This window comes from Vipera berus (genome assembly GCF_964194415.1).
Source record: "Vipera berus genome assembly, chromosome: 10".
Classification (NCBI taxonomy): domain Eukaryota; kingdom Metazoa; phylum Chordata; class Lepidosauria; order Squamata; family Viperidae; genus Vipera; species Vipera berus.
Genome location: NC_138213.1, coordinates 22,897,441 through 22,921,615, shown reverse-complemented (window position 1 = coordinate 22,921,615; position 24,175 = coordinate 22,897,441). Strand labels below are relative to the sequence as shown.

General features: G+C 48.8%; 1 protein-coding gene across 1 annotated transcript; it reads left to right on the top strand.

Annotated features, from left to right (window-relative positions):
- The first annotated feature begins 160 nt into the window (after positions 1–160).
- On the top strand, positions 161–23,594 carry ATP6V0D1 (ATPase H+ transporting V0 subunit d1). The gene is made up of 8 exons (XM_081335620.1): positions 161–342; positions 6,873–7,044; positions 11,500–11,678; positions 11,927–12,006; positions 12,899–12,976; positions 18,998–19,174; positions 19,871–19,948; positions 20,658–23,594. The coding sequence occupies exons 1-8, from the start codon at positions 207–209 to the stop codon at positions 20,817–20,819; spliced, it is 1,062 nt and encodes a 353-aa protein (XP_081191746.1). The 5' UTR covers positions 161–206; the 3' UTR covers positions 20,820–23,594.
- Positions 23,595–24,175: the final 581 nt, after the last annotated feature.

The window sequence follows — 24,175 nt, the reverse complement described above, 5'->3', positions numbered from 1 at the left end:
CCCCCCCCCCGTCCCTCCAACCGACGGAGCCTGCCCGGCCAGATCCAGCCCCGCGTCCGCGCCGCCGCTCCCGGCTCGCCCGAGACCGCCCGCCTCCCCGAAGACGGGCGCTCTGGCGGCGCCGGAAACCGCTCCTCCGTACGTCTCTATGGCCGCGGCGGCGGAAGTGCCGAGCGTCACGGGACAGACCGGGCTCCGCCGCCGCCATGCCGCTCTCCTGCTTCCCGGAGCTCTACTTTAACGTGGACAGCGGCTACCTGGAGGGCCTGGTGCGCGGCTTCAAGGCCGGGGTGCTCAGCCAGGCCGACTACGTCAACCTGGTCCAGTGCGAGAGCCTGGAAGGTGGGTGGCGCGGCGGCGGCCCCGGCGCTCCCCGCTGCCGACTGCGAGGCGGGCTCGGGAGACGCGCCGCTCCGCCCCGGGGCCGATGCCGGGCAGGGGAGCGCGGCCGCCCCAGCGCTTTGGGGGAGCCGAGGAGGCCCCGGCGCCTTCGCCCGGCTGCACGGCGACCCGGGGCGGGTCAGCGAGGACGCGGCGCCGAGCGCCGGGGCGGGAAAAGGCGGAAGCCGCGGCCGTTCCTCCGCCGGCCCTGCGCGCCTTGCGTGGCTCTTCGCTGGCCGGTGGAAAAGGGCGCGCTCGGGTAGAATCAGGGGAGCGGCAGCTGTGGCTTTTTAATGACTGAAAATGGGAAATAGAAGCTTTCTTGTTTAAGGCAGGTTTATTTATTTCTGAATTTATATCTCCTCTTTCGGTTGATTTCAACAATCAAAGCAGCTTAAAAGTTTTAAAAGCAGAACAAATTAAAAAGGGAAAAAATAAAATCTTTAAAAGTTAGCAAAGGAGAAGCATTTTTAGCATTTTCGAAATTGTGGGAGTGAAATCCTTTCTCTGGAAACTGCACAGTAGTCCCTTGGCAGCCTTTCCTCCCCCCCGGGGGTGGGGTGGGGTGTTCCTTGTGGGAGGTGGGAGACTGCAGGCTTTAACACTGAAATTGTGCAGGGAGGTGGTCCCTTTGTCTTGTGTCGCTGGCCTGGCTGCTTCATTCTGCACCTGCCCTAATTCCTGGATACTTCTCAAGAGTGAAGTGCAAAGTGCCTTGCAGGACAGAGGGAACCCTTGCTAAGTTGGCTTTTGGCATTCTAGTTGCCATTATATCAACTCTTTCAAATCCAGCAACAGCTGAGCGATCCCAACTGCTACTAGGCTTTGGGGGAAATAGAAGAACCCCATCCAGACCAAGTTAAGAGCGTCTCCGTCCTCTTTGGCTTGTTTAGCCATGAACCAGAACCTGGAGCAGGCTGCCTTTCATTCCTGAGAGCTGTTTTCAGCTGCTGCATCAGGAATTATGTGTACAGTTGCACTCATTGTGTGCCAGCGCCTCTCTTCATGTTGGTACAAGGTAAAAGCCAGTACGTTTCTCTTGTTCCTCATCATTGATGTTATCCCAGGTATCAGGGTAAAGGGTCTAATTTTATATCCTTTTTTAAAATATGTGCTTGTAAACAGACTATATCTTATTTCAATTTTTTTAAATAGTGAAATAACTTTCTTTTTTGAGGATCACTTGTCCCATTTATATTCCACATTAGGCATTTGTATTCCATATTTATACAAAAAATTCAGGATTTCTAATGCCCAGCATGGTGGTCTCCCTCAGATTCTTGTAGCTGTTCAGAATGCAAAGTGCTAAGGCTCTTTGTCATTTTTATTGCAGTTCACCTTTAAACATTTCTAACAATTCTTTCACTTTCTGGACCAAGTTCAGTCTGAACCTCTATTGTTTAAAAGTTTGACCAAGTGACAAAATTAGTGGACCAGAGGAATGCTGTAGATATAATTTACTTGGACTTCAGTAAGGCATTTGATAAAGTAGATCACAACCTACTACTTGATAAGATAGAAAAATGTGGGCTAGATATCATCACCACCAGATGGATTCGTAGCTGGCTGACAGGCGTACTCAGCGTGTGGTCCTCAATGGAACTGCATCTACATGGAAGGAAGTGTGTAGTGGGGAGCCCCAGGGATCTGTCCTGGGCCCAGTGCTCTTCAACATCTTCATCAACGATTTGGATGAGGGGGTAGATGGGGAACTCATCAAATTTGCAGATACCAAGCTGGCAGGAATAGCCAATACTCCAGAAGATAGGCTTAAAATACAGGAGGATCTGGACAGACTCAAATACTGGGCGCTATCTAACAAAATGAAATTCAATGGTGAAAAAAGTAAGGTTCTACATTTAGGCAGGAAAAATCAAATGCACAGGTATAGTATAGGTCACGGGTCGGCAACCCGCGGCTCCCAGTCCTCCGCCAGCAGAGGTTTGGGGAGCTGCGCGTGCAGCTCTCCAAACCTCCACTGCCCCGTTTGCAGAGCTGCTGCCTTCTTCCATGTTTGACGAAGGCAGCAGCTTTCCAAACAAGCAGCGGCGGTTTGGAGAGCTGCGCATGCACTCTCCAAACTGCCACCGTCCCGTTTGCACAGCTGCTGCGTTCGTCCGTGTTTCTTTCAAACGCAGAGGAACGCAGCAGCTCTGCAAACGGCGGCGGTTTGGAGAGCTGCGCAGCTCTCCAAACCTCCGCCTCCCCGTTTGCAGAGCTGCTGCATTCATCAAACAGAGGTTTGGAGGTCCCGGGGGAGGGGCAGGGCGCTCGGGTGGCTCCGGTGGCGCCCGGGCTGAAGGCGCCGCTGCAACCCAGTGCCCGTCGCCAGGGAGACCCATCGCCGCCGTCGCGCAGGTGCCTCCCGGCTCGAGGGAGCCGCGCTGCAGGAGACGCTCGCGAGGCTTCCTTCAGCTGGGGAAGGGCCCGTTGCCTCCGAGGGGGGCCGGGTGGGATCCTCTGAAAAGCCGTTTCCTTCCTTGTCTTCGCGCGGCCCTCCGCGATCGTCTCGGCCTCCGAGTCCGTCCCTCCTCCCCCCCCTTAAGCTGGTGGCACTGGGCAGCGACAGGTGCATGCGGCTCAGGATGTGCGGGCGTCGGGGTGGTGTATGTTTTTGCTTGTTCTGCGCCTGCGTGCCCACATTTTGCGGCTCCCACTTTTTTGTGTGTGTGACGGAACCGGTTCCGAGTGGCTCTTTTGCTGTTTCGGGTTGCTGACCCCAGTATAGGTGGTACCTTGCTCAATAGTATTAACTGTGAGAGGGATCTCGGAGTCATAGTAGACAATCACTTCAATATGAGCCAGCAGTGTGCTGCAGCTGCCAAAAAAGCCAACACAGTGCTAGGCTGCATTAACAGAGGGATAGAATCAAGATCAAGTGAAGTACTAATACCACTTTACAATGCTTTGGTAAGGCCACACCTGGAATACTGCATCCAGTTTTGGTCACCACGATGTAAAAAAGATGTTGAGACTCTAGAAAGAGTACAGAGAAGAGCAACAAAGATGATTGGGGGACTGGAGGCTAAAACATATAGGGAACGGTTGCTGGAATTGGGAATGTCTAGTCCAGGGGTCAGCAACCTGAAACAGTGAAAGAGCCACTCGGAACTGGTTCCCTCACTAAAGGAAAAACTGGGAGCTGCAAAAAATGTGTGTGCATGCGTGTACATGCGCGCATGCGCAGAACAGGGTTTGACTGAAGAGTGGAGCCAAGGCGACATATGCACCTACCCTGCATATTTGAATTGATTGGTTGAACTTTTTTAGTCCCACTTTTTTTTTTTGGACTGCACATGGCAGAGGACTGGGAGCCGCAGGAGACGGCTGAAAGAGCCGCATGCGGCTCTGGAGCCGCGGGTTGCAGACCTGTGGGCTAGTCTAAAGAAAAGAAGAAATAGGGGTAACATGATAGCAGTGTTCCAGTATCTCAGGGGCTGCCACAAAGAAGAGGGAGCCAAGCTATTCTCCAAAGCACCTGAAAGCAGGACAAGAAGCAATGGATGGAAACTAGTCAAGGAGAGAAGCAACCTAGAACTAAGGAGAAACTTCCTGACAGAACAATTAACCAGTGGAACAACCTGCCTCCAGAGGTGGTGAATGCTCCAACACTGGAGGTTTTTAAGAAGAGACTGGACAGCCATTTGTCTGAAATGGTATAGAGTTTCCTGCCTGAGCAGGGGGTTGGACTAGATGACCTCCAAGGTCCCTTCCAACTTATTATTAGTATTATTAAAAGTGAACATCACCCCTTTTCATTTATCCCATCAAAATAGTATATTTTTCGGTTTAAGTTTGTCAAAAAGCAGTACTTCTCCCATTTGTGCAATATTCTAATTGGAATTGATTTAAGTACAATCACTTTTTGTAATTTAGAAGGAAGGCTGATTTTCCAAGAAGTATATTTTGTGCTCTTTTTTCCAACTGTAAATTGATTGTATCTCAAACTGAAGAAAGTAAGGGTTGAACTCTATGTCCTTTAAAAGTCAGGCTTGAGAAGTGCAAACAAGCTGGTTTTTTCTGTGACCCCCACCTGCTCTATTATTGAAAAGACCACAAGACTTCCATCCTGCTATCTCTTTGCAAGGAGCTGCTGTCTGGGACATAGACAGGTGATCTCTCCTTCTGTCCTGTGTCCAGGAAGACTTTAACTGGCCAGGAATCATCACTGGCCATTTGTTCATTTTGCTGCACTCTCTCTGCTATTTTGGACAGATTTAGTATGCCGTAAATCCTTACCCAGAAGCTAAAACAGACATGTCAAACTCGCAAAGTCACGTGACATCGCGCGATGTATCGGAGCTTTTCCCCCATTGCCAGCAATGGGATGGGCGCGGTTTCGTTGCGATGCGTCCGGCCTGTGGGCCGGCAGTTTGACAACCCCTGAGCTAAAAGTCAACATTTTCTAGACTGCGTTTCATACATGGCTGTAATCATGTTTGGACTATCAGTTCTCCATTCCATTTCTGTGCAATTCATTAAGAAAGTGGTGGTCTGAGAGTCTCCTAATTTAGCATGTAATCCCTCACCTGTTCTGTCTTTTTGATGTTGAACTGAAAAGTAATTACGCAATTCATGGATCCCCTGAAGGCAGAGAGTGCCGACCTCTTTCAGATTCCCAAAATCTGAGGAGTCTTTGGAAGCAATGTCAGTTCCCTCTGGTTCCAATCAGTTTCTCCCTCTCTCACTTTTCCCTCTCTCTGTCCCTTCACCTCTACCCCAAGACTTGTGACTCTTGGCTGGCTAAAACATGTCAAACTGAGCCACTAAAAAGGGAGATTAAGGCTGCCAATCACTCTGTGAGGAGCTGGCTTGGTTCAGTCTGTTGGGACAGGGATTGGACTTGAACAGCAAGAAAATACTGTTCTTCATATGGAACATTTGCTATACGATGAACATTTGCATGAGGCGGAAGATACGGGAAGCAGTCCTTTTTCTGCAGTAGTCATTGGGATGCCGAGACACTGGAAAGACTGGTTTCTCACAAAGGAGAAAAATTATTAAATCAGTGAATCCAAGATAGAGAGAAAATGAATTTAGATTGAATAAAAGTTGTTTTCTTAGCAACTTGTAAAAGGGAAAGACACAGATCGATGCCTTGAAAATAATGACAGGCCAAAATTGTCTGTGGAGATTCTCAGTCATCCAGATCACGGTTGCCCAGTTGTCTCTTGAAAAAGCACCTTTGAGACAGGCCACAAAGGAGCAGCTGGTGTGGTGGAGACACTCAGCAGGGCATCTTTTGGCTGTTCTGGCGATTGCAAAGTCCCAAGAAGAAGTAGGTGACGATTTTGGAAATTGGATACTAGCTGCTTTATGAATAGAATAGAGCTGGAAGGGACCTTGGAGGTCTTCTAGTCCAGCCCCCTGCTCAGGCAGGAGAACCTATACCACGGGTCAGTAACCCGTAGCTCTGGAGCCGCATGCAGCTCTTTCAGCCTTCTCCTGTGGCTCCCAGTCGTCCTCTGCCATTTGCAGAGAGAAACAGAGACAGGCACTTGCGCCCCCCCCCCTCTGTGTGTATGTGTAAAAAAGAGTGGCCTCACTATTCTCTGACAAGCTGACAAGCTCATTGGGTGGGGCTCTTGCCTTTGCTGCGTCTCCGCAGGAAGCAGAAAGCAGCAGCTGTAAAGTCCCGGAGCACTTTAGCTTCTACATTTTCTATTACTTTGTTTGTTTTATGGTCTTACCAGTTCTTGCTTGCAGGCAAATGATATTTCTTGCAGATCTTCCAATGCTACTTTGTCCTGCTGTTCTTTGTAGTCAGTCTGTGCGATCTTCTTGTAGAACACTATTTCCTTCTGTATTCTCAAGTGGGACCCAGCAGTGATGTGGATTTGAAGCATGCGGGGCCACTCAGTTCTCCCTAACACCTTCAGAAGCTGGATTAGCTACTAGACAGAAAAAGGCATCTGAAAGAGGAGCCTGTTTTGTTGGAGATTTTTCTCAAGGGACTGATGCCTAGATCCCTAGAATGACACTTGGCAAACCTTGTCAGACCTGCCACAACATAAAATGATCCGTGGCTCCACTTGTTGAGAAAGGTATAGTTTATTAGAAATCAAATGTTTTGTAGTAGTGCAAAGCAAGAACTGAAATCTGCACGCCAAAATCCCTAAGTTCTACTTTTCTCTCCCTAAACTGTCTCATTGCTCTCCCCAGTGCAACCAATCTGATTCAGGAAGGATGTTTTCCTAACTGACAGCCTAAACATAGTTGGTATGCTGCCCCTCCTTCCTTGAGGCTGCCGTGTCTTGAGGAGATACAGATACTTTTGTTTCCCCACTTCATTCCCCCTCCCCACAGTTCATGGCAGTCGTCCTAGTAACGGCAGTGAAGCACAAGCAAGCGTAAGGTGGCAACTGACACATCTTATAAATTAGGCAAGTAAAAATGTCAAATCTCTAGCCTATAGTGGAAACTATTGTTAGTGATTGCCAAGTGTCTTCCATCAATTTTCGTGCCTGAATATTTTTTTTTTAATTTTTCAGATTTGAAGCTTCATCTCCAGAGTACAGACTATGGGAACTTCCTGGCAAATGAGGCCTCTCCTCTCACCGTCTCTGTCATTGATGACAAACTGAAGGAGAAGATGGTTGTGGAGTTCCGCCACATGCGGAATCACGCTTACGAGCCTTTGGCCAGCTTCCTGGATTTCATCACGTAAGTCTGAATCTGGAGGGCAAAAGAACCCTGGGAATCTGGCTGGCACAAGTCCGCCAGGTGGATTTTGTGGAAACACAGCACGCTTTGTTTTCATTTATAGGGAAAGCTTTGAACGATGTCAAAGGACTTCTAGAGTCTTTCATACCTCACACTTACAAATTGTTTGACAAATTGTGTCCTAAGATCACAACCCCTTGAATTTCTGTGTTGAATTCATTAGAAGCTGAAGAGAATTTAAAGAATTTTGTGGTGATTCCAGTTTAAGGGGGCTTAAGCTGTCCAAAACGGAGCATTTGGTATTTAAACTGTAAATGTTCTGCAAAGTAAGAAGTGAATGAAAGGACATTAGGATGATGAGACCAGCTACTAAATCTTGTGGACCGGGATTGAAAATGCTGGCTTGTTTAGTCTTGAGAAAAGGAGCCACGGGGGAATTGATATAGGATGTATGAGTTTGAAGGGACATTATAGGTTTGATTTTCTGGTCAGGAATCCGCTAAGCTATTCCTGACAGATGATCTTCCTGCAAAAAGAATCCACTTCTGTCCTGAGCTCTTAGTAGCTCTTACGACATCTAAGGTAGTCCTGTAGATTGGAAAGAAAGAGATTTCAAGAAAGCAAGGTGTTTCCCGCTGCCAGCACGGTCACGTTTTTCTCGATGTGTAGAACAGAAAACGGCTTACTTTTTTGAAATCTCTACCTCTCCAGTCTCTGCTCTAGAGGGGTGGGTGGGTGGGCCAAGTACGTGATTTATGTAGGCAATTTCTCCCTTCTTGACCGTTTCCTGCTGCCAAAGGGTGAGAGAGTGGCTAGGTTGCAAACAAAAAGGAATATATGAAAATGACTAGTCTCTTTGCATCCACTGTTGCACTCATGTGATTTCTCACTTAGCAACCACTTTGCTTAATGGCAAAGTTGCCCATCCCAGTTATAGTCATTAAGTATGGACTACGTGTATATTTAAAACAGTTTAATAATAACATTCAGTTGTTAATTTAATTTCAGTCCATTGGTCCTTGTTCTGCCTCCTGTTTAAACAGAAAATAAGTCTCTCCCCTCATGGAAATTGTAAAATGTTTTTTTTTAAGATTCAGAAGTGTATAGATTTTTATTTTATCTCCCCTCTTTGAAAGGTAAACATGCCCAGACAGTTTACCTATTTCTCATCAGTTTCCTTTCCAGGCCTGTTATCATTCTAAACCCAATTCTGTTTCTCCATGACCTGTTGACTTGCCAGGCCCACAACTGGACCCAGCTTAAGTGGCACAATTCCTTCCTGAGTGCAACGCATTGACCTATCTGGCTGCCGTGCCGGGTTGCTTGCCCCTCCAGTGACACTCAGGGAGACCATGATCACTTTCTGTAGTTTAGTGCAAGACAGAGAATAATGTTGTTGGGTGGGGAGGAAAAACCAACTTTCTAGAGCAATTCAGTGGTAGAAACATTGGCACAAAGAATTCATGAGTTTCATTGAAGGCAGAGCAGTGCATCTCAAACTTGGTGAATTTAAGTGGTACGGCTCCCAGAATTCCCCAGCCAGCCTGCTGGGAGTCCAGGTCCCTGCAACTTAAAAGTCACCAAAGTTGAGAAATGCTGAAGTAGAAGCTAGAGAACCACCTCTTGGCTAATATGATTCCTGCATAGAGCGAGGGATTCAACTTGAGAGCCTCTGTGACCCCCCTTGTACTCCAGAGCTCCTGTCCATACTTGAGTGTGGAAGGATGAAACAGCCACAGAGAACTTAATCCCATCGTCTCTCTCTCTATCTCTCGTCCCCAATCCACCCATTCATATGCAGAGGGAAACATTTCTTCCCTTTTTGCTGTCTTCCGCTAGAGGGCCTGGGAGCCACTGTGAATGGCGATCTGCTCTGGGAAGTTGGCTTCTTGTATGCGTCTCTTAAGGAAGCCTCTGGGCACTGGAGTTCCAGCTCTCCTGGGGAAGCTGCTGAATGCAAAACGGCCACCGGCTCCAGGCAGAGAAATGTTGGGCTGATTTTTCTACGGTGGCAACCGGATAATATTGGCAGATCTTCAAGGTAGTCATTGAATAACTTGCACTGGTGATGTACCTTTACACGGTGATATGTGCTTTTCTATCCTACCATCTGCGGAAATCAGGAATATACTTTCTACATTCTAGCTTGTAAAACCTGAGGGGTTCCTGATGGGAGCAACCCAGCCAAAGCTTGTTAAGGAGCTGCCAGTGCACTGTCTGCGCTGCTGTGCTCACAGTGGGGTTTCCACCCTGGCCAACGAATGGAAACTCCCCTGGAAACTGCCCAGGAGGTATTCATATTCACACAGCACACTGTTCTATGCCTGATCCATGCCTCTCTGACTGACTATGTCAGCCGGTCCCTCTAAACTGGCAGAGGGGGCTGTTGATGCAATCTGCAGTGTCAGGCGTACAAGACGAGACCACACACGAAGTCCCAATTCAACTGATTTATTGCTGATCATTCCTGTGCACAGGAATCTACTCAACTAATGGTTAGCACTATTTTGGCCCTAGATAAGGGTCAACAGAACTCAAAAAGGGTTGACTATATAGAGATCCTAGGCTGATTCCTTTTTTGACTCCACCCCAGGTCCTGCCACTCCTTCTACATAGCCAGGGACTTAGATTTAGTGGGTCCAAGGTGGTGGACCTTCTCTGCCACAGCACCCATCTTTGGAAGATTCTCCACCCCAAAATATTGGATCAGCTCCCTCCCCTTTGAAGTTCCAGAAATCCCTCGACCTGGTTATGCTGTCAGGTCTGGGGTCCCAGGGAACTGGACACAAAAATAATGGATGATTATTGTATACCACCCAAATCATTTATTGTGAGATTGACAGCCAGATAAATATGATAAATACATGCATAAATACATAAATATTGTTTAAAGTTAAAAATCCAGAATATTACATCACTGGTTCAGCAATGTGATTTTGCATGGCACCAAGTGGCAAAAAACTGGGAAAGTAGCAGTGTGCTGCTTTCCTATCCCTGGTATAGCAGTTCTTTGTATCTGGATGATTTGAGATTATTGATGGATGATGGAAGTGTTCCTTCAAAATAGCATTCAGTCTTGGAATGCACAGTGAGTTTCTGGGGGAAAAAATTGGTACTGTCATGGCTGAAGGAAATTCAGTTCCTGATGTAAGTGAACTGGTGAGATCCACAAAGTCCTTTCTTGAAATCCTCTCTTGACCTTGCCTGCATAAAACAATCCTTCAATTGTCCTTCTGAAACTGAGGAGACAGCTGCTTTGTATCTGAGATGCAGAAGAAGGGATGGAATTAAGATGCATGGAATCGGAAGCAGGCAGGTGCATACATACTGTAGGAGGGTAAAGTCTATTTTAAGCATTCCTGACTCCCTGGATGGATGATTCAAAAGTCATTTACTGAGGAACTGAACAGAAAGACTAGGGTGATAGAATTATATGGACAAGTGAAAAAGGGAAGACAAGTGTGACAGCCAGTGCTTTTAGTCACTGAGTCCTGATTTTATAATGAGAGTTAAAAGGCCAAAAATGTAGAGGTCACATGAGAATTAGTGAAAGGACTCAGCATGTGGGATGAAATCTTGAGCTGAGCCCTGGCAGACATTGGAAACATTGGCGGTCCCGACCAGAAGCTGGGTCTGGTTGCTTTCAAGATTGTTTGGGATACAGCAGAGAACTTGAAATCCTTTCCTGGCCCCCAAAGTCTTTTGGGTCCACGCCTCTTGCTTCAGAACACCCTCTGCTCTGGCAGCTTTGCTGTTCTGCCCAGATGAGGGCTTCAGGAGCACATGGATGCGCTACGTGTCCCAGCCCTGGCCTCTGCAGTGGGATTGAGGGCATCTGGGGCGGGCTTGATCAGTCCTGCTTTCCCGTCTTAAAAGGGGTTTTTCGGCATGCTCTGCTCAGCAGTGAAGCAGCCTTGGCCTATTTCCTCCTCTCTGGCCCTGCTGGTGCAGCGTCTCTATGCTTCAGCTTGCCTCTGAGTACAAAAGGAATGGCCTCTCTGGAGAGGACCTGTGATTTTCTGGTGTTTGCTGTGGCTGGGCTGCAAGTGACTGACCCAGGGCCACCTGAGGACAGACTCGTATCTGGGTCTTTGCAGCTCTAATCCAGTGCCTTTGCCTCTGACTCTGAACACAGACTCTCTGCTCATCAGGTCTACCGCATCAGCTGAGATTTTGGGATGAGCTTAAACTTGTTTCTTGCAAAGTAGCAGGTTTGAAGTCCTAACTTTCCCAAATAGCAGAAGCACCAGTCCATGGTCTATTTGACACTTACGTGGTATTGCGGTTGAGAAACCCACTTGAAGCTTGTTCGGGAATGTATATGTGAATTGATAGCGACAGGACCTCCACTGTTCTTTTCACCCACAGCCCAGCCTGGTGGCATGAACCTAGACAGGGAGAGGGTGGGATAGGGGTCGCTTCTGTCCTAGCCCTGCTGTCACTGCTTCCTTTCAGCTACAGCTACATGATCGATAATGTCATTCTGCTGATTACTGGGACACTCCACCAACGCTCCATCGCAGAACTGGTACCCAAATGCCATCCCTTGGGCAGCTTCGAGCAGATGGAGGCTGTGAATATTGCCCAGACACCAGCTGAGCTATACAATGCCATCCTGGTGGACACGCCTCTTGGTAAGATAAGAGGGTGGCACTTGAGTGGGAAGGCCACCGAACGGGGTCTCAGTCCTGGGTGGACAGAAAAACTGGCTTGCCAAGCTTGATCATTGGCCTGAGTTGTTATGGAAAGCCTCAGGGCCTGCTTGGGGAGGGGTCTCCTCCTCCTCCTCCTCCTCCACGAGGCAGAGATAGCTTCAAGCCTCAGCAGGGGCCCTGTGGCTGAGGGTCTTCTCTTCTGCTGCTCACACTTTCTTTTCTTTTAGCTGCCTTTTTCCAGGATTGCATATCTGAGCAGGATCTGGATGAGATGAACATAGAAATTATACGAAATACTTTGTATAAGGTTAGTGCTTAGAGACAGATAAATGTGGTGCTGCAATCTTCTCCCATTTGTGCAACACTGCTGGGTCTGCAGAATGAACTGAAGCTGGAAGGGCCAGGGCCAGGCCCCCTCCTCCTCCATGGGGGGGGGGGAAGCGGGAGCCATGTTGGCCAGGCCTCAGCCTCCTACACCCTGGAGGCTCCTTTTTGGAAACTGCAAAGTAAACAAAGTCCTGCTTTTGTAAGGCCAGTGGCTCTCAACCTATGGGCCATGGACCCCTGGGGAGCTGCGATGCGATAACAGGCTTGAAGCAAAGACTTGAAGAAATGTTATGATTTAAATCTTAAGTCTTGGGGATCCATGGCCATGGTATTTAAGGGGGGGTCCATGGTGAAGAAAAGGTAGAGAACCACTTTGTTAGGCTCTTGTCTCTGGATGGCAGCCAGAGGGACAGTTAATGTGATAGACGTACACACTATGAAGGAGAACTCCCGGAATTAATTTAACACACGTTATATTTGAGAAGTAAATATTGGGGATGAGCATCCATTTGGATTTGAAGGGCAAACGGTGAGTTGGACCACTTGGTGGAAGACCTCAGCGTTTGTCCTGTAGGAGTTCAGGATAATAGTTCTTTTGCCATGATGTAACAGCTGGTAATGCTGCTGAAAGAGTGTGTTGATGCTTTGTGAGACAAGGGAGGCGGTGTGCTGTGAGAAGCTGCTGTCTCCCCCTCGGCCTCCAGGCACTGAGGTCAAGATCTGGCTTGATTGCTCCAGGTTCATGGTCCATTTCATGCCTGGCAAAGGACGGGATGCTGCTTATACCTCCTTCCCTTTATCAGAGAGAGAGAGAGAGATCTCTTGTTGGCGTTGCTGGGCCAGGTCTTCACCATTGACTGGTTTCTTTCCAGGCTTATCTGGAGTCCTTCTACAAGTTCTGCAAGAGCCTGGGAGGCACAACAGCAGACGCCATGTGCCCGATTTTGGAGGTAGGAGCCAGCTTAGCGCCTGCTCTGTGGGGATCCAGCTTCCTGCTTGCTTGGCAAGAGAGGAGAGCCACAGGCCTTGGATGCCTCTGCCTGGGCTGGGTCACAGCTGTTTGCAACCTGTAAGATGGCAGCTCTCTCCTTTTGGGTGTCTGTCTTTGCTGAAGTTTAAGCAGCTTCTGGAAATACTTAATTTGGCACAAGGTATCAGTTAATTCAGACATGTCAAACACAAGGCCTGGGGGCCGGATGCGGCCCACGAAGTGGTTTCATGTGGCCCACGAAGCCATCCTGGAAACAGTGAGGGAACGGCCCCTGCTGTCTTGGCTTCCCCAGCTGTGTTTCTTGCCTGTTTTTCTCCCTCATCTCAAATATTTTCCCACCACTCTGTTCTTTGGAAGGAAGGAAGGAGAGGGAAGGTATGAGGGAAGTCCTACCTTAGTCCTGCCCTGCTGCCCTTTCACCATCCCCTTGCCCCCTCCTCCTGGCCTATGCTGGGGGGTCTCCCTATTGCTAAGGAAGCTTTGGATACAAAGCCAGGTCTCCTTACATGGAGAGGGAATGGGCCTCCCTCTTGATTTTGCCCTCATACCCATCATGAGCAAGCTGGCTAAGGAGAACAAGCACAGCAGCAGCAGCCTTGAGGAGGAGGTAAATGCAGCTGGGCAACCCCTTGGGGAAGTGGGGCTGGGCTTAGTGCCATGGGTGCTTGAGGGCTGGGCTGGGCATTTGATCTCCGCACCACCGTCCAGCCCCCCCCCCCATGGCCTGAGAGGAACAGTGAGGTTCCTCTGGTGAACCATGCCTTGGCACTTCCCTGGTCCCGTCTCCTTCTGCCAGAGACCCTCAGATCTGTCCCACTCCTGCCCAGGCCCCCATAGGCACCCTTGACACAAATGATGTAGAGCTGGCCATGCCCACCCAGTAGGCCATATGCACTCCAGCCACGCCTACCCAGTAGGCCACGCCCACCCTGGCCACACTCAGCCGGCCCCCCGAGGGCAACCGCAATGCTGATGCGGCCCTCAATGAAATTGAGTTTGACACCCCTGAGTTAATTCTTTCTTTTTCCACCCATCTTCCTTGGTGCATGTAAGAACAGTTTCAGAGTAAAAAAAAATGTATCAAACCTTTTTTTTTCAATTGCATCTGATTTTCCCAAGACAGAAATCAGACAGTTTTGCTGTAGAAGTTCTTGGCATGCCGATAGTTGCCAACTCATTCTGTCTTTTGTCTGTCTGTCTGTGAAATTCAACCCTACAGTTAGTTTTCCTATTTCTGATAAGCTGGCAAGAATTGCTGATCCAGTTACTGTATTTTCGTATAAGATGACACTTTAACCCATGAAAATCTTCTCAAAAGTTGGGGGGTCGTCTTATACGCCCAGTCGTCTTATATGCCGGAAAATAGTACATAAATCAATCAAGCGCCCCCGTTCTTGCAAAGCAACTTCAAGCCTCCTTAGTCCAGTCCCCCCTCCAAAGTGACTCTCCCTTCCCACCCCCAAGAGCCTCTAAGCCCCTTCCCCTCCCCCTTGCAAATGCCAGACCCCGGGAGCGGCAGGAAGCCCCTCGCCCAAGCAGCATCTGAGCATAAGCAGATTGTGCTCGGCTGTGCAGGCTGCCGAAAGGTGGGGACTCGGAGTTCCTGCGGTGGTTGCGGCTTCTGGCATGCCATTTGCAGAGTCTGGCCTGGAAGAGCGCGTTGTGTAAACGCAGCTCTTGCGTTTATTCCAAAGGGTGGGTGGAAGGAAAAGCCCCTTTTGGCTCCGGCGTGGCTGCAAGTCAGCGAGCCCGGGAAGGCACGCCCTCCCCTCTCACTGTGGGGGAAGCAGGGCAGGCTGGCGTCGGGCGGGAGCCAGCAGGGCAGTCCTGCGCACGCGCGCGCTCCCTGGCTGCTAAGGAGTCCTAGGGGAGCTGTGGCAGGCGCCTCACGCCCTTCCCTCTCGAGGCGGAGCCGTCCGGCCTCGGGCGGGAACCGGCAGGGCTTTGCACCATCTGCATCAGACGGGTCTGAATCGGGCTTGTGTCGGACACTTGGCAACTGGCATGTAAGTATTTTCCGGCGTATAAGACGAAAAATCTTGAAAATCTTCTCAAAAGTCGGGGGTCGTCTTATACGCCCAGTCGTCTTATATGCCGGAAAATACGGTAAAGAAAGCGCTGGGAGGCCCTGTTGCTTATGAGGGCCTTTGGGGGGCCTTCCTCGTTGGTCTTCTTCCCCTGGAAGGCAGGTGCAGGAAGAGGCCTGGCCTGGAGAAGCCCCCCGAAAGAGCAGCGCCTCCGCTCTCCGGTGCTGATGCCAGAGACAGGAAGCCTCAGCTCACCATCATTGCGTGCAGACGCAGGGGGACGCTCTGCGCCCTGCTGCTGTCCGAGGCCAGCCCTGCTGCCACATGCGGCGTTGCCAGGCTCTGCGCAGCAGCACTTAACGTTCATTGGATGGTGACCGTTGCCAGAAAGTAGACTGATTTGGTAGATACCATCTTCACACGCCCTGCTTTATCCTCCTCTATGCCTATCCAATGCTCTCCTACCCTTCTTTTTAGAAAATGTATTTTTACTAAAGTAGTTCAAAACTAATACAAACTAACAAAAAGAACAGAGAAAAAGAAAGAAAAAAGTGCAGGAAAAAGTTTAAAAGAAAGATAGAAAGGAATGAAAAAAGATACAACACAGTGACTTCCAATCTTATTCCCAGCAGTTATAAGTGCAACTATATTTTTACCATTCTCTCTAATGTGACATCCTGATACTTTCCTTTTCATAATCTAACTCTTCTAATTGTCAAAACCTTAAATCACAAATTTCATGTTTTCATTTTCTATGCAAAAACTCCTTAAGGGGTTTCCAAACCCATCAATCAATCAGAATAGAGCTGGAAGGGAACTTGGAGGCCTTCTGGTCCAGCCCGCTGCTCAAACAGGAGACCCCGGACCATTTCAGATAAGTGGTGTCCAGTCTTTTCTTAAAAACCTCCAGTGATGAAGCATCCACAACTTCTGGTGGCAAGCTGTTCCACAGGTTCATTGTGCTCACTGTTAGGAAGTTTCTCTTTGATTCCAGGTTGCTTCTCTCCTTGATTAGTCTCCACCTGTTGCTTCTTGTCTTGCCTTCTGGTGCTTTGGCAAATAAACTGACTTCCTCCTGTTTGTGGCAGCCTCTCAAATACTGGAATGCTGCTTTCATGTCCCTCCTAGTCCTCCTTTTCTCTAGACTGGCCATACCCAAATCCTGCAAAAGTTCATCATATGTTTTAGTCTCCAGGCCTTAGTTGCTCTTCTTTGCACTTTTTCCAAAGTCTTTTTGTAATGTGGTGACCAAAACTGGATGCAGTATTCCAGGTGTGGCCTTACTAAGCTTTTATAAAGCAGTACTAATACTTCGCATGATTTTGATTCTATGCCTCTGTTTATACAATCAAGGATTGTATTAGTTTTTTAGCTGCTGCTGCACTGTTGGCTCATGTTTAAGTGATTGTCCACTAGGACTCCAAGGTCCCTCTCACAGTTACTGTTTTTGAGCCAGGTTTCGCCTAATCTGTACCTGTTGTTTTTTCCTGCCCAGGTGTAAAACCTGCTTTTCTCCACATTAAATTTCATGTTGTTGGATAAGGCCCATTGTTCAACTCTTGAGTTTGTCTTTTGGGGTATTGGCTATTCCTGCCAGCTGTCATCTGCAAATTTGAGTAGTTCCACTTCTATTCCCTCATCTAAGTCCTTTATGAAGATATTGAAGAGTACTGGGCCTAAGACAGAGCCTTATGGTACTCCACTGCTTCCCTTTATGTGGATGTAGCAGCACCTTTAAGGACTACTCGTTGAGTATGGTTTGTCAGCCAGTTACAAATCTATCTGGTGGTGATGCTGTCACATATTTATCTAGCCAACCAAGAAGTAGGTTGTGGTCTACTTTGTTGAACGCGTTGCTGAAGTCAAAATATATTATGTCCACAGTATTTTGCTGGTTTATTAATTTAGTCATTTTGTCAAAGAATGAAATAAGATTGGTTTGGCATGATCTCTTTTTAACAAACCTGTGCCGACTACTAGTTATAACTTTGTTTCTAGATCAGACACGTCAAACTCGCGACGTCATGTGACGTTGCGCAATGTATCGGGACGATTTTGCCATTGCCGGCAATGGGATGGGCGCAGCTTCTCCATGACGCATCCGGCCCACGGGCTGGCAGTTTGACACCCCTGTTCTAGATGTTCACAGATCTGTTTTTTGACTATCTTTTCCAGGATCTTCTCAGGTATTGATGTTAGGCTAATTGATCTGTAGTTTCTTGGGTCTGTTTTTCCCCCCTTTTTTGAAGATGGGAACCACTTCAGCTCTTTTCCAGTCCTCTGGTGGTTCCCCAGTGATCCAAGATTTTTTAAAGATATGATGCAATGCTTCTGACATAACATCTGCCAACTCCCAGTGATTTATATTCATCCAGGTCAGATAGGTGTTCTCTAACTATTTCCTTGCTTATTTTAATTTTTATTTCTAATCTGTCTTTTACAGTTAGGATTTTGGTAGGTTGGGGTATAGTTTCTTTTTGTGTGAAGTCTGAGGCAAAACGTGAGTTAAGCAGCTCTGCTTTCTCTACTGCATGTTACTTCCTTGGTATCTTCTCTCTTTAGTGGACCTGCAGTGTCCTTGACTTTTTTCTTGTAATTAATATGTTGAAAAACTTTTTTTTATTATCTTTGACTTTTTTTGCAAGTCTTTGTTGATTCTGAGCCTTTGCTTTCCTGACTTCATCTTTGCAGATTCTGGCTATCTGCTGATATTCTGCCTTAAACATGTGTCCCTCTTTCCATTTTTTCTACTTGTCCTTTTTGTCTTTCAGTTTATCAGAGATCTTTGTGCAGCCATGCTGGTTTCTTCTTGGATTTCTTGTTTTTGTTTTTCAGTGGTATTGTGCTGGACTGGGCTTTTATGATCAGATTTTTCAGAGTTTCCTATGCTTCTTGAGTTGTTTTCCCCTTTAGGATTTTCTTCCATGGAATTTTTCTTAGGCTATTTCTGAGTTTGTTAAAATCACCTCTTTTAAAGTTTAAAACACTGGCTGGATTATGTTCTATTGCTTGTATTTGCATCATACTGAATTCCAGTATGATGTGGTCATTCTCACCTAAGTTGTGACAACTTCAACTCCCTCTATCACTTCTCTATTAGTAAGAATTAGGTTTAGTAAATGTAAATAGTATTTTTTCTAATCGAAGAAGTTCATTTGTCCATCTTAATGAGATCTGTCAATTTTACCAACCATCCCTACATAGTGAGTAGTATCCTCTCTTTCCATCTCTGTTGCATATAATAATTTCATTGCAGTATCGGTATCTTCAAATAATCTGTGGCCTTTTGTTAATTGTTTATCCATTAGTCCTAAGGAAAATTCTGGCTTCAATTAAATATTAACCTTTAAAATTCTCTGGATCAAACTGTGGATCTGAATCCATTTTTTTAAGACTACCAAGAAAGATAAAATGTCCCTTCGTCTTATTTATTTTTGCAACAAACATTTGAAGTGTCTTTTTACATACTAGATAATTACTTCTGGCAAGCAAAATCAATGGGCGAAGCCAGATTCATTTAACAACCACGATTCACTGAATGACCATAATGTTTCACTTAATGACTGCAACAAAAAAGGTCACAAAATTGGGCACGAGTCACTTAACCACCTCAAAGTTCCCCTCCCAACTGTAGTGATCAGTGGAAGACAACCTGCATTACAAACAAAAAGTCCACTTTGTCATACATTCTTTAACCAGTTCCTCTTCTCTTTAAACTCTCAACAATAGTTTACGCACTTTAGCAATTTCATGCTCATCATCAAGTTTAGATTCTTTTGGACTATTGTTTTTTATAGCTACTTAATAGTTTAATGATAGTTTTGTGTCTTCTAGCTTTTCACAATTTTTGCTTTCAGTCTCTTCTATGCTTTTGTACTGACTGTGCTGTCTCTGATCCTGCCCGGGTCCTTCCCGGCTGCTTCCCCTGCTGACCCGGCCTTTTCTCCCTCCAGTTCGAAGCGGATCGCAGAGCCTTCATCATCACCATCAATTCCTTTGGCACCGAGTTGTCCAAGGAGGACCGCGCCAAGCTCTTCCCCCACTGCGGCAAGCTCCACCCCGAGGGCCTGGCTCAGCTGGCCAGGGCAGACGACTACGAGCAAGTCAAAACCGTGGCTAATTACTACCCGGTAATTGGGGGGCTGGTCAGTGCGAGGGAGCCGCAGAGCCCAGTCACGACCCATTCACTAGGGCAGCCCACCTTGAACAGTGGCCAGCGCTGCCTGCGTTGGTGTCCTTCTGAACTTTGACCCTGAGTTTTCCATTAGAGCAGGTGTCTTTTTTGTGACTCTCCTTCTCAGTACCGGCATTTCCCAGCCTGGCCGCCTCCGGATTTTTGGACTGGGGTTCTGGAGGTGGTGCTGCTTCCAATACAGGTGGCAGCGCTCGCTGAGAGAGAAGTTAGGACAATTCTTCTTGCCACCATCTTGTACTGGTCCAGCGAAAATGAGGCTGGGTTGACGTTTACCCTTTCTTTATTTTTGATTAACACAAGGCAGCTCCAGTTTTCTCCTCCCGTGAGCTGGGCAGGGAGACGACTGGCCCAGGTCACCCAGTGGCCTTTTGGTCCCAAAGCAGAATCGGGGCTTTGAGATCAGCACCCCCTTAGCCCCCAGCCCCAATTGGCTCTCCCCTCTCTCAGAGCGGATGTTCCGGCATTTGTCCATAAGGGCAGCCGGCGTGCCTTTTTTTGCTCTTTGATTCTTTCCCAGTCTCTTGAGGCTGCCTAAACAAGCCAAATTGTATTCCATTTATTGCTCGAGGAAAGGTGCACCTCGGGGATGGCAGCTTTCCCTCTCCTCCCCTCACTTTTCTTTCTCTTGCAGGAGTATAAATTGCTCTTTGAAGGAGCAGGTAGCAACCCAGGTGACAAAACCCTCGAAGACCGATTCTTTGAGCACGAGGTGAGCAGGTGGGAGCATGCAGCTCTTTGTGACGAGGAGGGAATCCCCCCCACCTCCACACCCATGGGCCTGTGGTGGCCTCAGGAAGGGAGAAGAAGGGGCAGCAGCCAGAGGGACGCCCCCCTCCTCTGCTGCAGCTCTCCTTGGGACCTTTGTCTAAGGCTGCCCTTTCTGGGTTGTGGTGATGATGAGCATCACAAGATGGCAGCAGAGAAATACGAAGACTCCTTTGCTGTCATCTGGAGTTTTTCAGGCTTGCTGAAGGCCTTGGACAAAGAATCTGTGGTTTGGCCTTGTTGCCTTCCATACCTTTATGCCATTGCTAGACAGAAAGCAAAGTTGGACTGGAAGAGAGCTATAAATCAGGGTGCAGCATAGGGGGCGTTGCACTGCGTGGGGCTCCCTTGGGGCAAACCCGGGCAATGGTGAGCTGTGCCCTCGAGAGCAGCGGCCTCACTTCAGCAGGGGTATAGCCGTGCTTAGAGGGCCAGTGTTCAGCCCGGACAGGCTCACCAAATCCTGTGGCACCTCAAGGGGGGGCGGTGGCCATCAAGCAGAGGTCATGGGGAGCCCCCCATATGCAGCTCTGCCTGCCGGTATTGCAAACGTCTCCCCTGCCAAACCCACTGAAGAAGCTGCTTCTTGCCTGGGACAGTTGGGGCTTCCCAGGGTAGCAGGACGCCTGCTCAGGGGTTTCTCTTCCTGGCAGGTGAAGCTGAACAAGCTGGCCTTCCTGAACCAGTTCCATTTTGGTGTGTTTTATGCTTTTGTGAAACTGAAGGAGCAAGAATGTCGCAACATCGTGTGGATTGCGGAGTGCATTGCCCAGCGCCACCGAGCAAAGATTGACAACTACATTCCCATCTTCTGAGTGCTTCCCTTTGGCAAAGCCTGTAGATGTCCTGGATGGCTTCTTCAGCCCCCGCCTGAGGAAGCCGAGGCAGGGTTAGGGTTTCCACACGCATCCCCTTTCCTCATGTCTGCCAGAATCGGACAGGCTAAATTGTGCTGTGTCTGTACCAACTCATTGTGCTGTTGAGAAGGCATCTTGCTGGGCGCATCAGAAGGTTTTGCATCCTCGGCCACCCTGGTGCCCCCATATGGGATGCACTGAGCAACCAACCCTTTAGTTTCATGACCACTCTTGGCATCTGCTTGCCTGTTGCCACCATCTTGCTTTTCAGACTGGGCCAGTGTGGCTCTTCCAAGGCACCCTGGAAGCAGCTGCTTAGCCAGTGATCCTCTGCCTGGAGTGACCCTAGAATGGCATCCCCCCGTTCCCCCTCTTAGGGGCCTGCCTGCTCTCCCTCCCTGTGTGGCCTCTGGGTTCCTAAGCAGGCTCAACATTGACTTTGCTGGCCTCCAGATGGAGAAGGCTCTCACCTTAAGCAGCCCCTCCAGCCCCCCCCCTTCCTCCTGCTGGGAGGGCCAGGGGTAGCTGTTTCCAAGGGCCCTGAAGGTCTCGACTCCGAGTTCAGGCCTGGGAGCCGTTGCGGCCGAGACAGAGGCTCTCCCTGCCCGGATGGCTCTGAGCTCTTCCCATTCCTTGTCTGGGCCACTCGCGAGGCCTGGCTGGGCACCTGCATCACCCTGTTCACCGGAAGAGGCGAGGCTGGTGCCCTTGACCTCGTCGGCAGCTTTTCTCCCACCAGCGGGAATCAAAAAAGCCTCCCTCTGAACTGGCCCAAAGCTCTTGTTGAAAGTCCCCTGTTTTGATTGCGAGTCATGCAGTTTGGCCCCTGGAGAACTGGGGAGGGGGGTGTCTGTTGCTAGGCCTCCTACACCTGTGCAGCAAAAAATGATAGACGTCCGTCCATTTGCACCCCTCTTCAGAAAATGGGTTTGGCCTGCTCTGTCTGGCTTCCCAAGACCCGGCTCTCCTCCACCTCGGATGCGTTCCCCGGTGCTTTTCCTGGCTTTTGTGGGTGAGAGGAGTCAGTCCAGTCAGCCTCCGTGTGTGCTCAGTGATTGTGCTGTTCCCAGTGTTTGACTTGTGTGTATCTTCCTCTTAAACCATGGCAATGAACCACTGACTTCTGGCCTGTCTCATACTTCTGGCAGACCTCAGAGATTGCGCTGCTTGGGAAGTTTGGGCTGATCACCTTTTCCCTAGACGGTGCACGAAAGGATCCAAAGATCACCCCATGGCTTCCACTTAAGGGCAGATTCTTGCAAGTGGGCAGTTCTAATGTTTGCTCCATTTGTTTGTTTAATTTCTGTGGCCCTCCCATTTCAATTAATGACTGAGTGGCTTACAGTTCATAAAATATATTACAATTAAAAATTTAAAAAACTTTAAAACAACAAAACCAGTCAAAAGCATTAAAAACCTCCGACTCAAGGTACACAAGAGCAAGACATTTGGCCTGTTAACAACATAGCCAAGCAACATGCAGCATCCCAGGCTCAGGAGCAGAGGCGGCTCTTTAAAGCGTCACCGAAGGCTAAGAGGGTCGGGGCCGTTCTGGTCTCCAGTGGGAGGATGTTCCACAGAGCAGAAGAAGATGCTGTCTTCTGGTCCCTGCCAGCTGACACCCTTTGGCGGATGGGGTCTGCAGCAGGCCCAGGGGGGGTGGAGCCTGGGGAAAAGGTGATCCCTCGGGTACCCCAGTCCCAAGCCATGTAGGGCTTCCTAGGTAACCCACCCCCAGCGCCTTGAATAGCACCTGGAAAGAGCCTGGTAGCCAGTGCAGCTCACACAGGAGTGGAGTTACCTAAGCTGTGTCTCTGGCACCAGTTACTTCCCATGCAGCTGCACTCTGCACCAGTTGAAGGCTCCCAATGGCCTTCATGCGCTGCTCCACGGTGATTGTAACTGATCTAACCTGGACATTACAAGGACATGGGTTGCTGTGAGTGGGACCTCCCAGTACAGTATGGATGCAACTGGTGCAAAGGCCCTCCTAGCCACGGGTGCCACCTACGCTGAGCAGGAGCCACGAGTCCAGATTGCGCACTGGGTCTGTGTGGGGCAATGCCAACCCATTCTAAACCAGACATGGAAGTCTTCAGGGGGTCCCTCTCTGTCTTGCTAGGGTTGAGTCGGAGCCTGTTTTGCAACCAACAGCCCCCAGGCACAGATAGGACGTCCATGGCCTCGCTCAAGGAGCTTGGGGTAGAGACATAAAGCTGGTGTCATCTGCATGCTGATATCTTGCCCCAAAGGGATGCATCGCCTCACCCAACAGCCTCATAAATGTTAAATAGGGGAAATAACAGCCCCGAGGCACCCCACAAAGTAGGGGCCACAAGCTGGCGCTCTCCCGCCTATCTACACTGACTGGAACCAGCACAATACAGTGCTGCCATCCCCAACTCCCCGAGCCAGTCCAGAAGGGTGCCAGGATTGATGGCATCGAATGCCGCTTCTGCCAGAGGTTCTGGCAGCAGCCCCAACTGAAAGGAGACTAGATAACCTGCTTCTTCCAGAGCTCAACCTCTCTACACCACCTTCCTAGATAGGGGAGCTTGGACACCCGATGGAAACTGCCCAGATGCTAACTGGCCCTTGGAGGACCTTTGACCCTGCTTTCTGGGGCTGGACAGGCACCACTTTGCCCTCCAGGTGCCAGCAATCCTAGGCAACAGGGTCAGCTTCTGGGCCTTTATTTCTGTTCTGGAGAAATAAACCCAATTTATAAACCCAGTTTGTTTACAGCCCTTCAAATATTTGAATGTGGCGATGGTTATTACATCATCTTGCAGTTGCCTTGTTTCTCAGGCAAAGTGGATCGTGCTCCTCATCAGAAGGGCATTTGTTTCTCTCCGTGCGTCCCCTGAGGCCTGGTCTCGGCTCCCTTTTCCAGTCAGAGGCCTGTTTCAGGAGAGCCAGCTGACTTGGCAGGTGCCCTGCAGAGGGAAATGGGTTGGTGGGGTTTAAGAAACCCCAGTAAGGTTTGTTTGCAATGGGTGGGCCAGATGAAAGCCTCAACATAAAAGCGATTTATACCGAACTTAATCCTAACTCTGCTTGCTAACTTACTAACAGTGCTCCATCACTGGAGGCTTTAAAGAAGATGTTGGCCAACCATTTGTCTGGAATGGTATTGGGCGGGGGGGGGGGTCTCCTGTTTGGGCAGAGATTGGACTGGAAGGCCTCCAAGGTCCATTCCAACTCTTATTTCCTAGTTAAACGGAAATTGTTTGACCTACGGAAAAGATGAAATCTTAAATTTGCTCTGCTGCGTTGTGGAATAGAACTCTAGCAACAGCATAGCAAATAAGAAA

Bases quoted from the DNA above. Each gene is read 5' to 3' on its own strand.
- ATP6V0D1 (XM_081335620.1), top strand. From the start codon at position 207: ATGCCGCTCTCCTGCTTCCCGGAGCTCTACTTTAACGTGGACAGCGGC. The intron at 11,679-11,926 runs GTAAGATAAGAG...CTTTTCTTTTAG, and splicing joins CCTGGTGGACACGCCTCTTG to CTGCCTTTTTCCAGGATTGC. The intron at 19,175-19,870 runs GTAATTGGGGGG...TTTCTCTTGCAG, and splicing joins CCGTGGCTAATTACTACCCG to GAGTATAAATTGCTCTTTGA.